At 44.5% G+C, this 15,499-nt stretch overlaps 1 protein-coding gene across 1 annotated transcript in view; it reads left to right on the top strand.

Moving 5' to 3' along the window:
* The first annotated feature begins 184 nt into the window (after positions 1–184).
* The window catches only part of vps37d (VPS37D subunit of ESCRT-I), a 29,191-nt gene continuing 13,876 nt past the window's right edge, over positions 185–15,499 (top strand). Inside the window, exons 1-3 of the mRNA XM_041051839.1 lie at positions 185–371; positions 5,337–5,508; positions 15,024–15,106. Of these exons, the coding sequence (XP_040907773.1) occupies positions 249–371; positions 5,337–5,508; positions 15,024–15,106 (378 nt within the window). The 5' untranslated portion in view covers positions 185–248. The remainder of the gene's footprint in view (positions 372–5,336; positions 5,509–15,023; positions 15,107–15,499) is intronic.

Here is a 15,499-nt window from a genome sequence, read left to right as displayed (position 1 = left end):
GCCTTTATGTACTGATGCAGTATCATAAAGCTCCATCTAGCTGAGGGAGAGCTAATTTTACTTAATGACGGTGGTTTTATTTTGAAGGCGGTGACAGGAAGTGCAAGGGCTAGCTGTGTCCCCGGCACTTTACGACGCTGCATGCAGGCACTGGCGGATCGCATCGCATTCCAATGTGAGCGAGATGTAACCGCTGTGCGGACTTCACGTCTCCAAACCGTCTTCAGCCGCAATTTGAAGGATCAAAAATGTCCAGCTCGAAGGAGTCCAGCACTTGTCCCGACGGCTACAGGGCTCTGAGCACCAGTGAGCTGAGGGAGCTTTTACAGGACGACGACAAAATGGACCAGATCATTCGCCTCAATGAGACGGTGGGTATCCTCTCCGTTCCCCAAAGAACCAAAGTGCTGAGAGGAATTTGCGCTGTGTGGACGCTTTATTAAATCTCTTCTTTCATCTTTAACGACGTGGTTCCGTCGTTTCCCCGCTGCACGTTGTTTTTCTCCGTTGCTGAAAATGACCGTTTAGGTGTTTTGGGTCATCACATTTGATGTATATTGTGTGTAACGCAAATCCGCTTTACATGGCTCATCGATTGTCTGCGTGGCGAGTGGTCGGATTTCCAATTCGTTCCCATAAACCCCGGTCCCCTAATATTTGCGGTAATTTATAAGTGGCTGAACCGAAGATAAAACACAAAGGAATTTGTTTTATGCGGTGTGTACGAGTGATTGTTTGAGTCCAAAAGCGTCCTTATTGTGCAGGAATCACCATGTCGTGGTGTTCAAGCCCCCCAAACGCGCCGTTGTGTGGTTTCAGTCCCCACGCCGGACTCCGTTTAAATATCAGGCACTGTAGAGTTTTTCATCTGCCCGTGGTCTTGCACACGAGGTAGAAGATGCCTTGAGAAAGCATTCGGCTTTTTAGGACATACTATTAATTTCGGCATCTCTTCAATACATATACTAACCCCTCTTTATATAAAATTGCAACTTTTACAACTAGTCGTCCACGGTCCTTTTCCCTGACAGGATACTCCGTGTGGCGTTAGCGTGTGTAGTTAAATTAAAATGAAAGTGTACTTTTCTTGCAGTAGGCTGTGTCTTGATGCATTATATTTCTGCCGAATTGAAGGGTGATATTTGAGCTTTACAAAACATCTAAAGGCAGAGCCTTAAATTTGTGCAGCTTTGCGTATGAACATAGTAAATAAAAATTGACAGATTTTTTAAATGGAATTCCACGTGCATTTGTCTCCATGTCTAAAGATGCACGTTTCGGGGCTTCATGATGATGACCGGTGTCAAGCAGTACTTCATCCTCTTTTCTGTCACACACGCCCACAGGCACACACACACACACACACACACACACACACACACACACACACACACACAAACGGTCCAAACTTTTTCATGGGCCCCATTTTCATTAGGTTTGCCTTGGGGGTGCTCAAACAGAAATGAGTCTCTCAGCCAGGACTGAGCAGGCTATAGAATTGCATCTCCTTTTCACAGCTGTGGGTGGGGTGACGACGACAGTGGGTGCAGTGAAACATAACCAGTGTGGGCAAACCGTCATACATTACATGTTCTCCCTGCTGGAACATCCAGGGGGTTAAATAATTAAGAAATTAAACCATTCTTGAAATAACTGGTCTCCACTTTGAGAAGCGCTGAACTGGACCTTTGCATTGCTGATTTATTAAGACAGCAAAACCTGAATGTCTTGTGATTTTTGCTTAGACACAGAAAGAAAGGCTTTGCTTATTTGCTCGGTTCTTGGAGAAGGATGTGACATTTGAAACCTGGCTCTGTGAATGAACTGGGACGATGGAGCCAAAGTGGTTGAATCTCACCAAGAGGTCATACAACTCTCCCCAGGGAGCCGAGCAGAGGGACTCAGGCCCACGATCCAGAGGGCTTGGGGGCATTTTAGCAAGTATTCACCCAGGATCCCATTTATCTGTCACTGACTCATAATATAAAACTTGGGCATTTGCTTCCATCGTTGTGCTCCACATTACTGCAGACAGAATATATCAAAACATGAACCACATGTTGTCGTGGCTGGCTGTTCTGTGGCTGCACAAACTGATGATTTCACAACCCGTCTCTCATCTCCGTATGAGCTCTGGGAGCAGAACGCTTCATTAATCTCATGTTAATGACGAATCTTATGTAAACCACTGAGTTTAATCATTCATAACGATTCATAATCATGAATGCCACAGCCTGCTGGCAGTGTTCTTGTCATTAATAGCTGTCCACGCTCTCACTGTGACCTGAACCGCCAGGTTTGGTTGTCAGTGCTGCAGCAGTCACAGTTTGGCCGTGACCCTTGACAGCTGTGCAGATAAACATCTTTGTGAATCCTCAGAAGGGGGAAACCAGTGTGCAGGTAGAAATCTATGGTTAAAGAACAAAGGGGGGGAAATTCTGACCTCAGATGCACTGCAGCTGCAGGGCTGAGGCTTGAGTGATTCTCAGAATCACAACAACAAAACAGCATTTAGGCAGAGAGTCATTTCAGAATGAACGTGAAACACTTCCTCCTTAGTGCTGGGTATTAAACCTCAGTACATCTTTGGTGCAGACCTAAAGGTGTCTAAAGCACCACATGTTGAAAACGGTCTCGTGCTGAAAGCTGGTATTCAGTGGCTTCTCAGATTCATAGTCTTCTTTGCTAACTGTTGATAAAACAGGCCGGAATTCAGATCTAAATTTTGTGTTGTCAGGCGGTTACATCAATGCTAAGTTCTTGTGTCGCTGCTTGTGTTGGGGCACAGCAACATTATCATGTATTTAGAGTCGTGTTTCTGGCCACCTGATCAGTTTAACTTCAAAATTCCCTCTCTTTTAGCTCTGTTTTTGGTCTCTAGCAACTCCCGAGGTAAATGTTTGACTCTTTAGCTGCTAAATGCCCCACTCTGTTCACCAGCTGGTCTCTAACTGTGTCCGTCTGCTGTTTGGTGCTGAGCAGGTAGTGTGCACTGTGGGTTTACCAAAGCTTTTTGGCTGAAAATAGCCGCCTGCATTGGGCGAAACCGATGCTATGAGAGCGGTGAGAGTGAACCAAAGTGGTTAATTTGTGGGCCAGAAAAACACAATGAGCGGAAAGATGCTAAAGCGCTCTGTAGAGCTGAGAGGAACTGCTGGTCTGTGTCTGGTGGTGATAATTCTAACCATGAATGACCCCTTTCACATTGCACATATTCACTGGGTGCACGATTATAAAAAATATTGATCATAGCTGCTTTAAAGTCACCCGAGATGGTGCAGGGAGAGAGTTATCAAGCTGGCCGTCCACTACACCCTTACAGCTCATATCCCTTCATTTCAGTGCAGGCCTGGTGGAGCGTGGAAGATTCTCTTTCATGGAAAAGTCTCTGCACCCTCATCAGTTTCCTCTGAGACTGACTGTTAAATTGATGCCTTTGGTCTGCAGAAGCCTCATCAGGCCTGAGACTCATTTACGATAAAAGAGAAACACCTATTTGCTGCGTTTCATGTGGTCAGACGCGTCGAGCCGCAGAAAACAACAGCGCTGCTCCTCGTCTTCTCCAGCTCAGAGCCAGAGGCTCCTAAGTGCTCCCCAAGTGTCATTTGTCAGGGATGGTAAACACTGTCAGCAGTGCTTTACAGCCCATGCATCAAAATACAAAAAAAAAAAACCCATTCACTATTCCCCAAACACTGCAGCAGTTGTTGTTGTTTGATGAGCAGACCAGCCCGAGCAGGAAATGGAGTGTCCGTTTTGATTCCTGTTTAAGGAAACGGGACGGATGATTGGGCTTTAAGCCTCAAACGGGCTGTGTCGTCTTTATTCTTGTGAATGAGCAGCAGATCTGTAGTATCTCTTTCTGCACTCGCGCAGGCCTTCGTTTGACTACAGGGCACATTCTGCAAATTCTTCTGAATTTGGGACTCATACATCCTTTTTGATGACCCGTAAAATGCGAGACAGATGCACCGTACAACACTGGACTCAATGAAATGGCCTTCGGGCCCAAAGTGACTGGCTGTTGAAAGAAAGCATTTGAGCAAGAAATGTATCCGGCTGGGCAGAATCGCAGGAATGCTGAGACCGATGGAGCAGTCAAAGAGGATTCGGATTTTCTTGCATTGCCGAACTCACGCTGTGTCAGTGTTTGAGATACTTAACCGTTTCTTTACAGTGATGCTGAGACAGTGTTGTTTGGCGACACTCGAAGGGAGTGGCATTCATTTGAATAATTTACGGGTTTCTTATGGTCTAGTGACAGTGTGACATTCCTCACTCCTCCCTCCATATACACATACCTCAATGAGCACGACGCCTACATTTAACAACATATTGAAGCCGTAAAAGTTCAGAATTGGGGCCTTTTACTATAAATGGTTTTTATTTTTTTACACCATTTTAATCTTTAAAGTTCTAATCCATAAAATTCATAGGATTTGCTGCTTTTCTTTGTGATATCTGTGACTAAACATTATGAATTTTTCTGAAATGACAATTATTTGATGGTTCACAGAATGGGAAAACTCCTGTGGAAGGCCGAGGCCAAGCACTTGTCCTTCTTTACTTGTCGTTCCCCATTCGTCACATATATCCTCCCACAAATCTAACTTTCTGCAGTTGTTCCACTGACTTTGTTTAAGCCGCACCACCGTTTGTTGACAACAAGTTTTACTGAGTTATCATATGCTTGAATATGTCATCAGTCCTTTTTTTTTTCTTTACAAGTACCTGTATTATCTCAGAGAGACTAAACAAAGAACCTGAATGAAAGATTTATGAGGGGTTCTTTGGCTGCATGCAGGTATTTTAGCAGCCCTCTCCTCCTTCAGCACATACTCTACTGTTAACCTTCAGGTGATTCAGTGCTCTCTCAGCAGTAGAAGATAAATCAGTCTGCCAAGTGGCTTTCAAACACACAGAAAACTCCACTCTCATTCAGCCACGATCCCCTCTCAACTCTGGCTTGACTCAGACTGTATGAACTCATGCAGCTGTAGCGGGTCTAACTGTGTTGTGTTGTTTCGGACGCAGGAACCACTGAGACTGTCCTTTTCCTGCGGCTGAAAAGAAACAAAGCATTCAGGGGGTGTCTTCATGCTCTCTCTGTGTTTAACACCATGAGCAGAGTCACTGAACGCACCACGGTAGCAAGCGACGTCTTTTAATCCCAAACCAAAAGATATTTAGTTTATTCTCTTGTAAGAAAAGCATCAAATCTTCATGTTCGAGAAGCTGAAGCTGCAAATATTTGATATTTTTGCTCAAAAAGTGACAAAAACAATTATTTGACTATCAGAATAGTTGCTGATTAATTCTCTGTTCTCTCTGTTCAGTTTCAGGAGCTTCAAGTGGAGAGGGAGACGCTACTGGCCTCGAACCGGAGCTTGGCCGAGGAGAGCCTCGCCCGACGACCCTGCCTTAATAACGGCAAACTCCAACTGGCGGAGAAATACCGGCAACTGTCCAACCTGGCAACCACATCCTGTGAAAAACAGAGTCAGCTTGGTGAGTTTACCCCTAGGCCAAAGAGACAAAGAGGGAACGGAGGTGGGGCTGGTTCTGGACTCACGTAGATAGGATGCCAGTGAACGATTTCTGTCGAGACAAAAGTCAAGAGGAGTGTGGTGGTGATGACAAGGTCACTGGTTCGAATTCCAGGACGGGATGGGTAAATATGTCTTGGCTAAGTGAAAGTGAAGCTCTGAAAAGGCAGGAATTTTTCATTTTTCTGGTGACAGCACAGCTGACTATCACTGTCATCTATGTTTTTTTTTGTTGTTTTTTTTTTTATTTAAATGGCCACACAGCTTTTATAAGACTCTATGGAGACTGCAATGAAAACAAACCAAAAGAAGAAATCACAGAAAGCCCAAGAAAAGGCTGCGTCCTAAACCATTCAAGGTTAAAAGTAATTATACGTGATATCCCACAGTGGCTCCTCATTGTCTTCCCTTGTAATTGCAGTAAGACACACATGCTTCTTTACTGCACCATTAGAGGCATAGAAAGCAAAAGTAAATTTAAATCACTTTTGACTCGCTGTGACACTCTCACTGCTTCAGAGAGCAGCGGAAGTTTCACATCAGAGTGCAGAGAAAGCTTCGGCGCGCCAGTGAGACGAGCCTTCAGCGGCTCAGCGAAAGCCTCAGCATGACTGGAGTTTGGTCATGGGAACGAAATGGAGCATATCAAATGCCAGAAGGAAGCTTGCAGCAGTTGTCAAGGAATTTGCGGGGTGAAAGGGGCCTTGTCTTTGTACGGGCAAGTCATGCTTTTGACGGGGCAGCTATAGGGCAGCACCAGAGGATGCCTTCTAAGCCTCGGCCCTAAATTTTTAAGCCTTGTGGGCACGCTGTAGAAATTCCTCACACTGTAAGAGCCAAGCCTAGAGCAGGTGATAAAATAAATCCCTCTGCATTAATTTCCAGAGGTAATGTCAACTGCTACTTAAATATCACTGTGAGCGTAAGCTTCAATGGAGCGGACCCAGTGCTTGGTTTACCCTCGTGAAAAGCCATTGCTCGATTTGTGCCTCAGCTGCCGGCCAGTGATGGAAGTTGGGAGGAATGTTAAACTTCCTGTCAATGTGTGCGCATTACACAGATGCTGTCCCACCTCCCCAGCGAAGCAGGATGGGCGGGGGTCCTTCCTCTGCAAAACATCTGATTCTCATTTGGTGCAACAAGGGAGAGGGGAGAGGGAAAAAAAAAGGTGAATGAAGAGGGTTTTCTTGAGGCGGCTAATGTTCGCAGAGACAAACGGTGGCGTGGATCGAGGCGGACAGCTGTATTGTTTAATACATCCTGCTGTTTGGTGGACGGATCTGTGACCAGAGAAAGTTGGCAGGGTGTTGTGGTTCCCAGGTGGACTTGAAACCTTGAGTGTTTCTTAACGTCTGCTCCACACAGTTTCTCACAACTATTATTGGCATCTGTTTCTCTTTGCTTCCTCCTGCTGCTTCACTGTTGCTAAACATTGGCTCTGACTTATAAACATTTGAGTATTGATGCAGTGGACTGATGTCTCCTTTTTACTGGTTCTGATTCCCAAACCTGGGATATCAGCTGATACCGTGTACTGTTAAACACCAACACTCCTTTATCCAAATTTAAATTCTCTTTCTAACAAACTGATCAATCTGGTTAATAATTGTTTTGCTTGAGAAATAAAAAAACAACCTGTTGTTTAGGTCTACGTGTGCGAAACAGTTGAACTAGAATAATAAAAAAAAACTTGCACCAGTTCTGCAGGCGGCAGCATTATGCATATCTTAAGGTATGCATGGGCTGTCAGTAGCAGGTGCTTCAGTAAAGTACAGCACATCCACCTTAAAGATCACAGAGCACAGACAGGACAGAAATGAATTCATCTGCACTGTCTGTCTGCAGACGACTGTTAGCTGATGTTAGCGCCCCGGCAGGGACAGGCGGAATAAAGTTAAATCCACACACTCTTCACATCCCGCAGCTAGAGCAGAGATCTCATCAACAAACACAAACAGAGCTCGAATCAGTGTGCAGTCTTTTTTTTGTTTTTTTCAGTCCATGCTTTATCTCGAGATGCAGACAGCCAGAGTCAGCTCACCATCCTGACTCACACCATCCCCGTAAACTGCAGCGGCTCCGTACTGACTCTTAATTATTCACATCACAGAGTTAAAGTGGACATTTTGCACGTCATGCAGCCCAAACTGAACCACTTACAACAAGTAACCACATAACCACATATTTTAGTGAACGACAGGCCAGGCTGAGATTAAAAGCTGCTATGCCGTTACGTCATCCAAACTGTGGCGCCGCTGATCCCACCTTCATGAAGGTTATGATGTTTAGTATTGGGCTGAAACGGTTTTTCAGAGGTGTTAGTGCAACTGCGTGGTCAGTTTGGAGGCTGTAATTTGTGGTGCTGTCGAGCTGTATTGCTTTATACTGACAGGTCATTTATATCAGTGAGATCAAAACATATTTGCAGCAGTAGCGTATAAACACAAGTTCTCGGAAGCAGGGCGGTGGTTTAAAGGAACAATACTCCGAGACGCTCAAACTGATAAAAAGCAGTGTGATTTTTGTTTAGTCTTTTGTTTGGTCTTGAGGCCGACATGTTTTCCTCACTTAAATGGATAATTGGCCAAATGTTGACAATGTTGTCAGATGACTCTGAGATATTTTCAGCACAGCTACAGTTCCTTTAAAAACACAGATACACAGAGTTAAATTGGATGTCACTACTCAAAGAGCAAAGGCTTCTTTCCGGATTTTGAGGTTTGTGTTTATTCATGTAGAAATCCATGTCAAAACTGTAAGAGACGCGCTGCAGCCACAACATACAGTCAGTGTAAGTTATTCTGAGTTATGTCCACATTCACAATCACACATCAGTGTTCACAAAATAAGTGGTTAGTTAGCTGTATTTATATGCCCCATGTGGCCACTTCTGGTTCCTCAGTGGGTGTTGAAAAGCGCTCTGTTACTCTACTGAAGTAGACGTGGGCGAGATGAGGCAGGCTGAAGTAAATTGACCGTTTGCTAAATCCCTCCCCTGAGCAGTTGTCCGCTCATAGCTTGGCGGCGGTGACTCGGCACAGTATGAAGGAGCGTTCAACGGGGCTGCAGTAAGAGAGGCAGTCAGTATACGGACAGCTTGGATGGTGTTTCCAAGACCTGCAGCGTTTCATACTGCATTATTTTGCTGGGTCACAGGTCACATTAAAAACATGATTAGCATGTGTTTGTATTTTAACAGAAACCCAGTGCTAATGCTAGATTTTAAAGCGAAAGCGTTGTTGAAATGAGGCATGACTTTGGCGGCTTTGTACCAACTTTAACACCATTTGTCAGCTCTCTGAGCAGAACGGCCTCGTGTTTGGCTCCTGGCATCAGTTTAGTCAAACCATTGTAGGTAGACTGTGGCGCATCCTTTGATGCTATTGAGTGTTTTCAGCTGTTTGACTGCTGCAGTCTGCTGACAACGGCTAGACCGCACCTTTTGTCGATTACGGTTCTTTTTTTAATCTCCTGTAATCCATGCGCCAATCCATGTTTCACATTAAAGGAGCATGAAAGTGCAGAAATTATGTTGTTGTGACGAAACAAATCATTTTTTAAAAAAATCTAGTTGAACCTTTACCCACTGACCGCACAGTAAATTCTCTTCACACCCACCAGTTCAGCACAAACTTGGGGTCAGCAGCTACTTTTATTAGCGATGTTGGGTGCGGTCATCTGAATGGGATTTTGGGTTTGTTTGTTGTCATCATACCAGATCTAAGTGAATGGGAGCCGTGAGAGAAGCTTTCATGTTCGCTTCCTCTGGGATCGTCTCTATCCGGCACCTCTGTGGCCACAGAACAAAGTGCACATGGTGTCTATAACTAAGCTTTTTTTTGTTTGGGACTTTCTGTATTCGGAGTCGAATAAAAGGATTACACCCTTTTGACTCATGTCATTTGTGAGTTTGAAGGGTGTAAGAGATCTGAGTGTCCCTTCGTGTTTCGGAGTGTGTGATAGGAACTGTGTGCTGTCGGTTTAGACATTTATGAGGTGTTTTACCGTCAGGACAGATTTGCTTTTTGAATCTGTCAGTTAGCTCAGAGCGTGATACATATTTTAGGGGCTCAGAGTGAAAGAAGCGGTGTCAGAGGATACGCAGAGCGGGTAAAGATGCTGAGGGTGTTACTCACGGTTGGAAGCAGTTATCTGAGGTTGGGGTAGAGTTTCCATCATGTAGTTGTGCCTCTCTGTGAACACAAGTGGCTGTGTTGCTTCATATTGCATTCAAATGTCCTTTTTTGTTTCATCGAGTGCCATTACAGGCCGGTTTAAACTGTCCGGTGCAAACTACTGGTTTATGATTAAATATGCTGCAGCTGTACTTTGTGTTTTTTAGTGTTTAATTACCAGATGTCCACAGGCTTACATGCTAAACAAAGCTGGTGTACATGGTGAATATTATGTGTGCTTAACATCTGTTTGTTAGCATTGCAAGCAGCACTGTACAGCCTTGCTGCTAATATGGCTGATGCTCTCAGTTTTTAAAGAAACCTTTCAAAGGGCTTTGAAAGGTTTGTTTTAAGCCGGCGGAGAAAGAATTGCAGTTCAGGGTTTGGCCGAAGCTTGATAGCAAAATAAACATACTTTATTATTTTAGGATTTATGTGTTGATACCGCAGAACAAGCCAATGGCATTGCTCTCTTTTTCCAAATTTAAATACCCTTGATGCATCCCTAGTTTACAGAAAAGAAGCTTTTGAAGGTTTTGTCTTGGCGTGTTGATACGGGGTGTGGTTTGTACGGACACCTGCACAGTGGGGATTAAAGTTTTAACCCTCCCCTGACTGACAATAGAGTCGTGAGTGACATGCATGAAAGCACACGGGTTCTGGCATTAGACAACAGTCTCAAAGACAGAATTAATCATGAGCGGCACTGAACAGGCTGAGGAAAGATCATCAAGATCAAGAAAAAAAAAAGATGTCACGGTGCTGATCATACTGTTTGACTGACAGGTCTCACCGCAGCAGCGTTACAGCGTTCGCCTGAGGTTCCTGAATGAACCTTAAAGCAGCGAAGTGTTATTTTCTGTTTGTAGCACAGACACTAGAAGCTGTGAAGCCGTTATCACGCTTGTGTCTGATCTAACAGGAGGTTGCCAAACTCTGACGTTGTGGTAGAAAGGACAAACATGAGGCTCGAGTGCTGCAGGGGTGTAATTCACTGCTGACTCGCTGGCTAATTTTCAAGCCTAGGATACATCCGTGCCCCGCAAGGCCCCATCTGTAATACCGTGACCTATTTGTGTATAATCAGCAGCAGATCACTCGCCCGGCATGTTAAACTGCATTTCTTCACTTGATTTCTCATAACTATCCGGTACAGCAGAGGGATAGGATAGTATTCATTATTATCAACCGATGGCGTTCATGTTGTTTCCAGCTGGAGCTCCATCGTTCAGTCTTATTGGAATCTAGCAGCCTCTGACCAGAAACGACGCTAGCCAGAGGTTAGCCTATTGTTTAGCTGTCGAAACCACATATTTACTGTTTTGATTCCCTCTCAGCGCTCTCAGTGTCGCTTTCAGCCACAACAGGGAGCCGTTTTTAGCAAAAAAAAAAAAAAAAAAGAAAGCTCTGAAAAAGCCACAGCACGCTACCTGCTCAGCAGCAAACAGCAGACAGACACAGATGGCTGGTGAACACAGTGGAGCATTTAGCAGCTAAAGAAGCAGGTATTTCCCTCAGGAGTAAGCAGACACCAAAAACAGAAATCCTATCAGCTTAAAGGGTCATGATATGTCGGTGTTGTGTTCACAGCTTTTTTTCCTGCTTGCCCCAAGTCGCCCCAAAAAGTTACTGCAGGTTTAAATCGACTGTTCGGTGTGAAAACATCTTCTCTCCAGTGGATACGCAAATTATTATTCAGAGCAGAGTAAAGAGGAACTCTTTAAGTCAGTCAGGTGAACAGCTTTTTCTGCACAATGGTAAGTGTTGCACAGTCTCTACCTGGAAGCATCCACGATGTTACACATGAAAAGGGATGGAAGTGATTGAATGAAGAATGACAATGCCTGATGACGATGATGATAATGATGATGTATGAGATAAATTCAGACCCTGCCTACTTTCACACCTGTGCACACCTGCTCAGCCTCTGTGTAAAGCGGGTGATTGTCTCTTTGCTAAAATTACAATGATCTCACAGCCTTTTCTTTTGAGTCATGTCATGACATGAAGCTAACCTCCGCCTTTGTGTGTATTTATCTGACGCAGTACTGGGTGCACACACAGCTGCGTTTATGGACCAGATTACACCAGACACAGGTGATGATGAGAAGCAGCAGAGGGGGACTGATTTCAGTGCAGTCTTAGACAGTGGTGAATTCCTCCTGTATTGTATGTCAGTGTTCGTTGGAGGACTCTGGTCTCTCTGCCTGGGTCCATTAACATGTTGACATCAGCTGATTGCTGCGAGGTTGCTGCTCAGCACACTGTGCGTTCACAGTAACTGTCGCATCGGTCAGTGTTTCCCACAGCAGTGGTTCTCCGAGAACGCGGTGCAGGTTTTGACTCCGCATTGTCTCAGATCGCTGTGGAGGATTTTAATTGCTGACGCTGAACCTGACCGGGCTCTGACAGTCGAGGCTCAGGGGGGCCTCGGGGGCCTGACAGTCGAGCCGATTATTTTGCCATGGGAACGGTCCGCTCGGCTTTTAATGACCGCAGACCTGTCGAGGCCCAACAGCATGATTTTTGAAACATGTTGGATTTGGTTGGTCGAGTCTTGAGCTGTCGGGAGGAGAAATATTGAACCCTGTCCATCAAACATATCTGTATCACACCACATGATATAAATATCTGAACTGGAGCTAATTATTCTTTTCATTATTAAACCATGAACTTATCAATTTAACTTGTTTAGAAACATTGTTAGCTTATTCACATGTACTTCCCGGCATGCATGAGGTTAAACTTTCCCAGAATTTTTCTGGAAAGTTACATGATGGAGGCGGCCATGTGTTTTTTTTTTTAATACATGTGTCTCTGAGGCGTCACATGGTTTTCTAAATGGAAGCCATGATGAAGATGTGTTCTTGTACGGGAACGAGAAAGAGCTGCCATGAGGGAGAAGGCTTCACACAATAAATGATTAAAGGAAGGACTTTTATAAACTGAAAAATTCAAGTGGAGACAACATACACATCTTAGATACTTTAAATAAAGATTCTGAGTCAGTTAAATCCTGAAGTTTGTTTCCGTGAAATTTTAACTTTTCTTATTTACGGTGCAGAAGGTCAGTGGGGAAAAGTCAGAAAGTCAGAAAGGGGCTTTTTAGGAAACATTTTCCGGTCAAACTGTTGCCCACGCTGAGCCCAGCAGTGTTTCCTTTCCAAAACGGCAGCACTGCGCTCGCCTCGACTCCTCATCGTCTCATTTCTGCTCCCAGGCAAAACGTGTTACTCCATCACTGACACCATTCACTGTTTAGTGCAGCGCCGCGCAGCACGGGCCTCCAGCTCCACCACCCCCACGTCACTCTCCACCTCCTTAAATGTAGGGCACATACAGCTGCTGTAGGAGCATTTGTTTGCCTGGCTGTCACCTCACATTACACCCCCACCTCCTAACATCTGCAGTGTGGGGTCATGAACAAGGCCATTACTTAATGCGTGCTTGCTTTTTACTACAGCAGAGTCCATGTTCACACAGCGATGGCCAGAGCCCTAGAATGATGGATTATTAATGTTGATGTGACGGCATTATAGAAACCAGAATGTACATCGCAGCATCAAAGAAGAGGTTTGTCGCAGCCGTAACGCGTTCTGCTCAGAAACCTTCGTCTCTTTTAAAGTGACTTTATCGCTGGATGAGTTATTTGACTTCCACACCACATTACCCTACTTCACTGACAAGCAGGGAGCATTTAAAGAGAACATCTTGACTGGAATTTCAACTGCCCGCACACATTGTCCATTTTCTCCTTGTCTGTCGAGATGGGGGGGGGGGGGGGGGGGTAGAGATTTCCCTCGAGGCCTTAGAGTTATTAGAGTCATTACCGTGACCTTTATTTGCCCCCCAGTTTCCACTGAACCCAGTCTGACTTGTGGGGGTTAGCGTGGCTGTCACAGCATCTCTTGCAGCGACAAGACACACTTTGCAGTCAGCTGGGTCAAGCCTGCTCATAATGATGACCGACCGCCATCCCCAGGAGGTGAACACATGCCGTGTGCACGCACTGCACTACATACATATTTATCAGGCAGGATGTGCCCATTTCTGCTTGTATCTGTTGGGTGTTGGTTGGACATGGCATTAGTGGCACTTCCTGTATGTAAGCAAGTGTAGTTGTTTTTTTTTTTTTCGTCATTATAACATAAGTAAGCAGGACGCTGAAACTACCAGGAATCCAATTAAAAGCCACATCTTAAAGGATAATTCCATTTTTATTACAACTGGGGTTTTATTTTCCTACTTTCGGCCATCACTGCCTTCATTAATAATGAGACTGTGCCTGCCAAGATAAATATTCTTAGAGTTTCAGTTATTTTTATTTCAATAATAATTATGTTCCTGGGTATTTTATGCTTTTATTAAAGGTACTGTGCTGTGTTGTTCTGTACAGTATTTGAACTGGCACATAGGCGGAATTAGCTGTTAGCCGTTCCATTTTGAAAGTTTTAGTTTTAGAAATGATGATCAGAATTACAAAAATAAAACCCTGGTTACTTAAAAAAAAAGTGGAAAAATAGGCAACATTCAGTATTCATCAGCGCCTCCTCTCAGTTTGCTGACCCAACGTGTCACGATGACAAAATAACTTCTTGTCAATCATCGTGTCACCGCGTGCTCGATCCTGATGTAATGCTGATACGAGCTGGTTTGAATGTTTTGTGGCAGATTTTTATTTGATGCAATTTCTCATGGTTTTGTGAGCTGCTGCCTTGATGCTTTAGTTTAAGGCTCCCTGCATTTTTATTGTATTGACATGGACATAAATAATTCAGATATGGTGTGTGTGTGTGTGTGTGTGTGCACATGAACAATAAGGTCTTGGGCGTTGGTGTTGGCGAGGTACAATGTCAAACTGAGCTCTGTAGAAAGAGCTTGTTGTGCTTAATTAAAGCATTTATCCTTAATTATTTGTTTGTTGGAGTTTTAAAGATTATTTTGCGACAGACAGGAGAAAATCTAAATGGTGTATCTGAGAAAGTAATTTGAGGAGATGGCAAAAATGAGACTCCGAAATGGATTTCAGTTTCGTGGTCAAACCCAAACGAAGACCAGCTTCTCAAAATAGCTCAAAGTTGAATGTGTGCAGCCCCTGTTTTCCCTTTTTTCTAGCCAAAGACTGTCCACCCCATCACCGCCATCTCCTCGTCAGCACATACCCTGAAGGCTCTTTGTGATTTGGAAAATAATTTTCTCTGCTGCGGTTTCTTGGTTACTGGGTTTTTCTTCCAATTCCAGTGAAGTCATACCTCATCTTCCTCCCACCGCATGCATCACTGATGTTTCTTTGTCGTTGCAGAGGCTCATGTCCAGAAGCACGGCCTGCAGATGATGCAGAACCTCCTGCAGGAAGAGGTGGCGCGTGCCGAGGAGCATTCAGAGGTAAATGGACAAAACAAAACAGAAGCAACTGGAGCTCGTTCCTCTTGTTCGCGCTGAGAATAAATCAGTCTTTTCATCACGTTGGCAGCACTGTTGTGGATGGTTCCTGAAAAGCCTGCAGTCTAGCTGACAGCCCACCCACTTCAGTGCAATCTGATCCCTAAAGACATCCCTGAACCCACTTACACCACAACAGCCTCCACAGAAACACTTATATGTACTGTACATGTGCTTTGTCAGTTGTGGGATTTAGCAGCAAATAACTAACACGTTTTCTCTCAGTCACTGTTGACTGCATCTTCGAGCCGAGGTAGATTCCTCTTGGGGATGAAGCGGCATTATTTCAGTTTCCTCCACCAAGGAGATTATGCTTCCACCCGTGTCTGTTTGTTG

Source organism: Toxotes jaculatrix, chromosome 12, assembly GCF_017976425.1.
Source record: "Toxotes jaculatrix isolate fToxJac2 chromosome 12, fToxJac2.pri, whole genome shotgun sequence".
Taxonomy (NCBI): domain Eukaryota; kingdom Metazoa; phylum Chordata; class Actinopteri; family Toxotidae; genus Toxotes; species Toxotes jaculatrix.
Note: the sequence above shows the minus strand (reverse complement) of the source record. Positions and strands in the feature narration are given on the sequence as shown.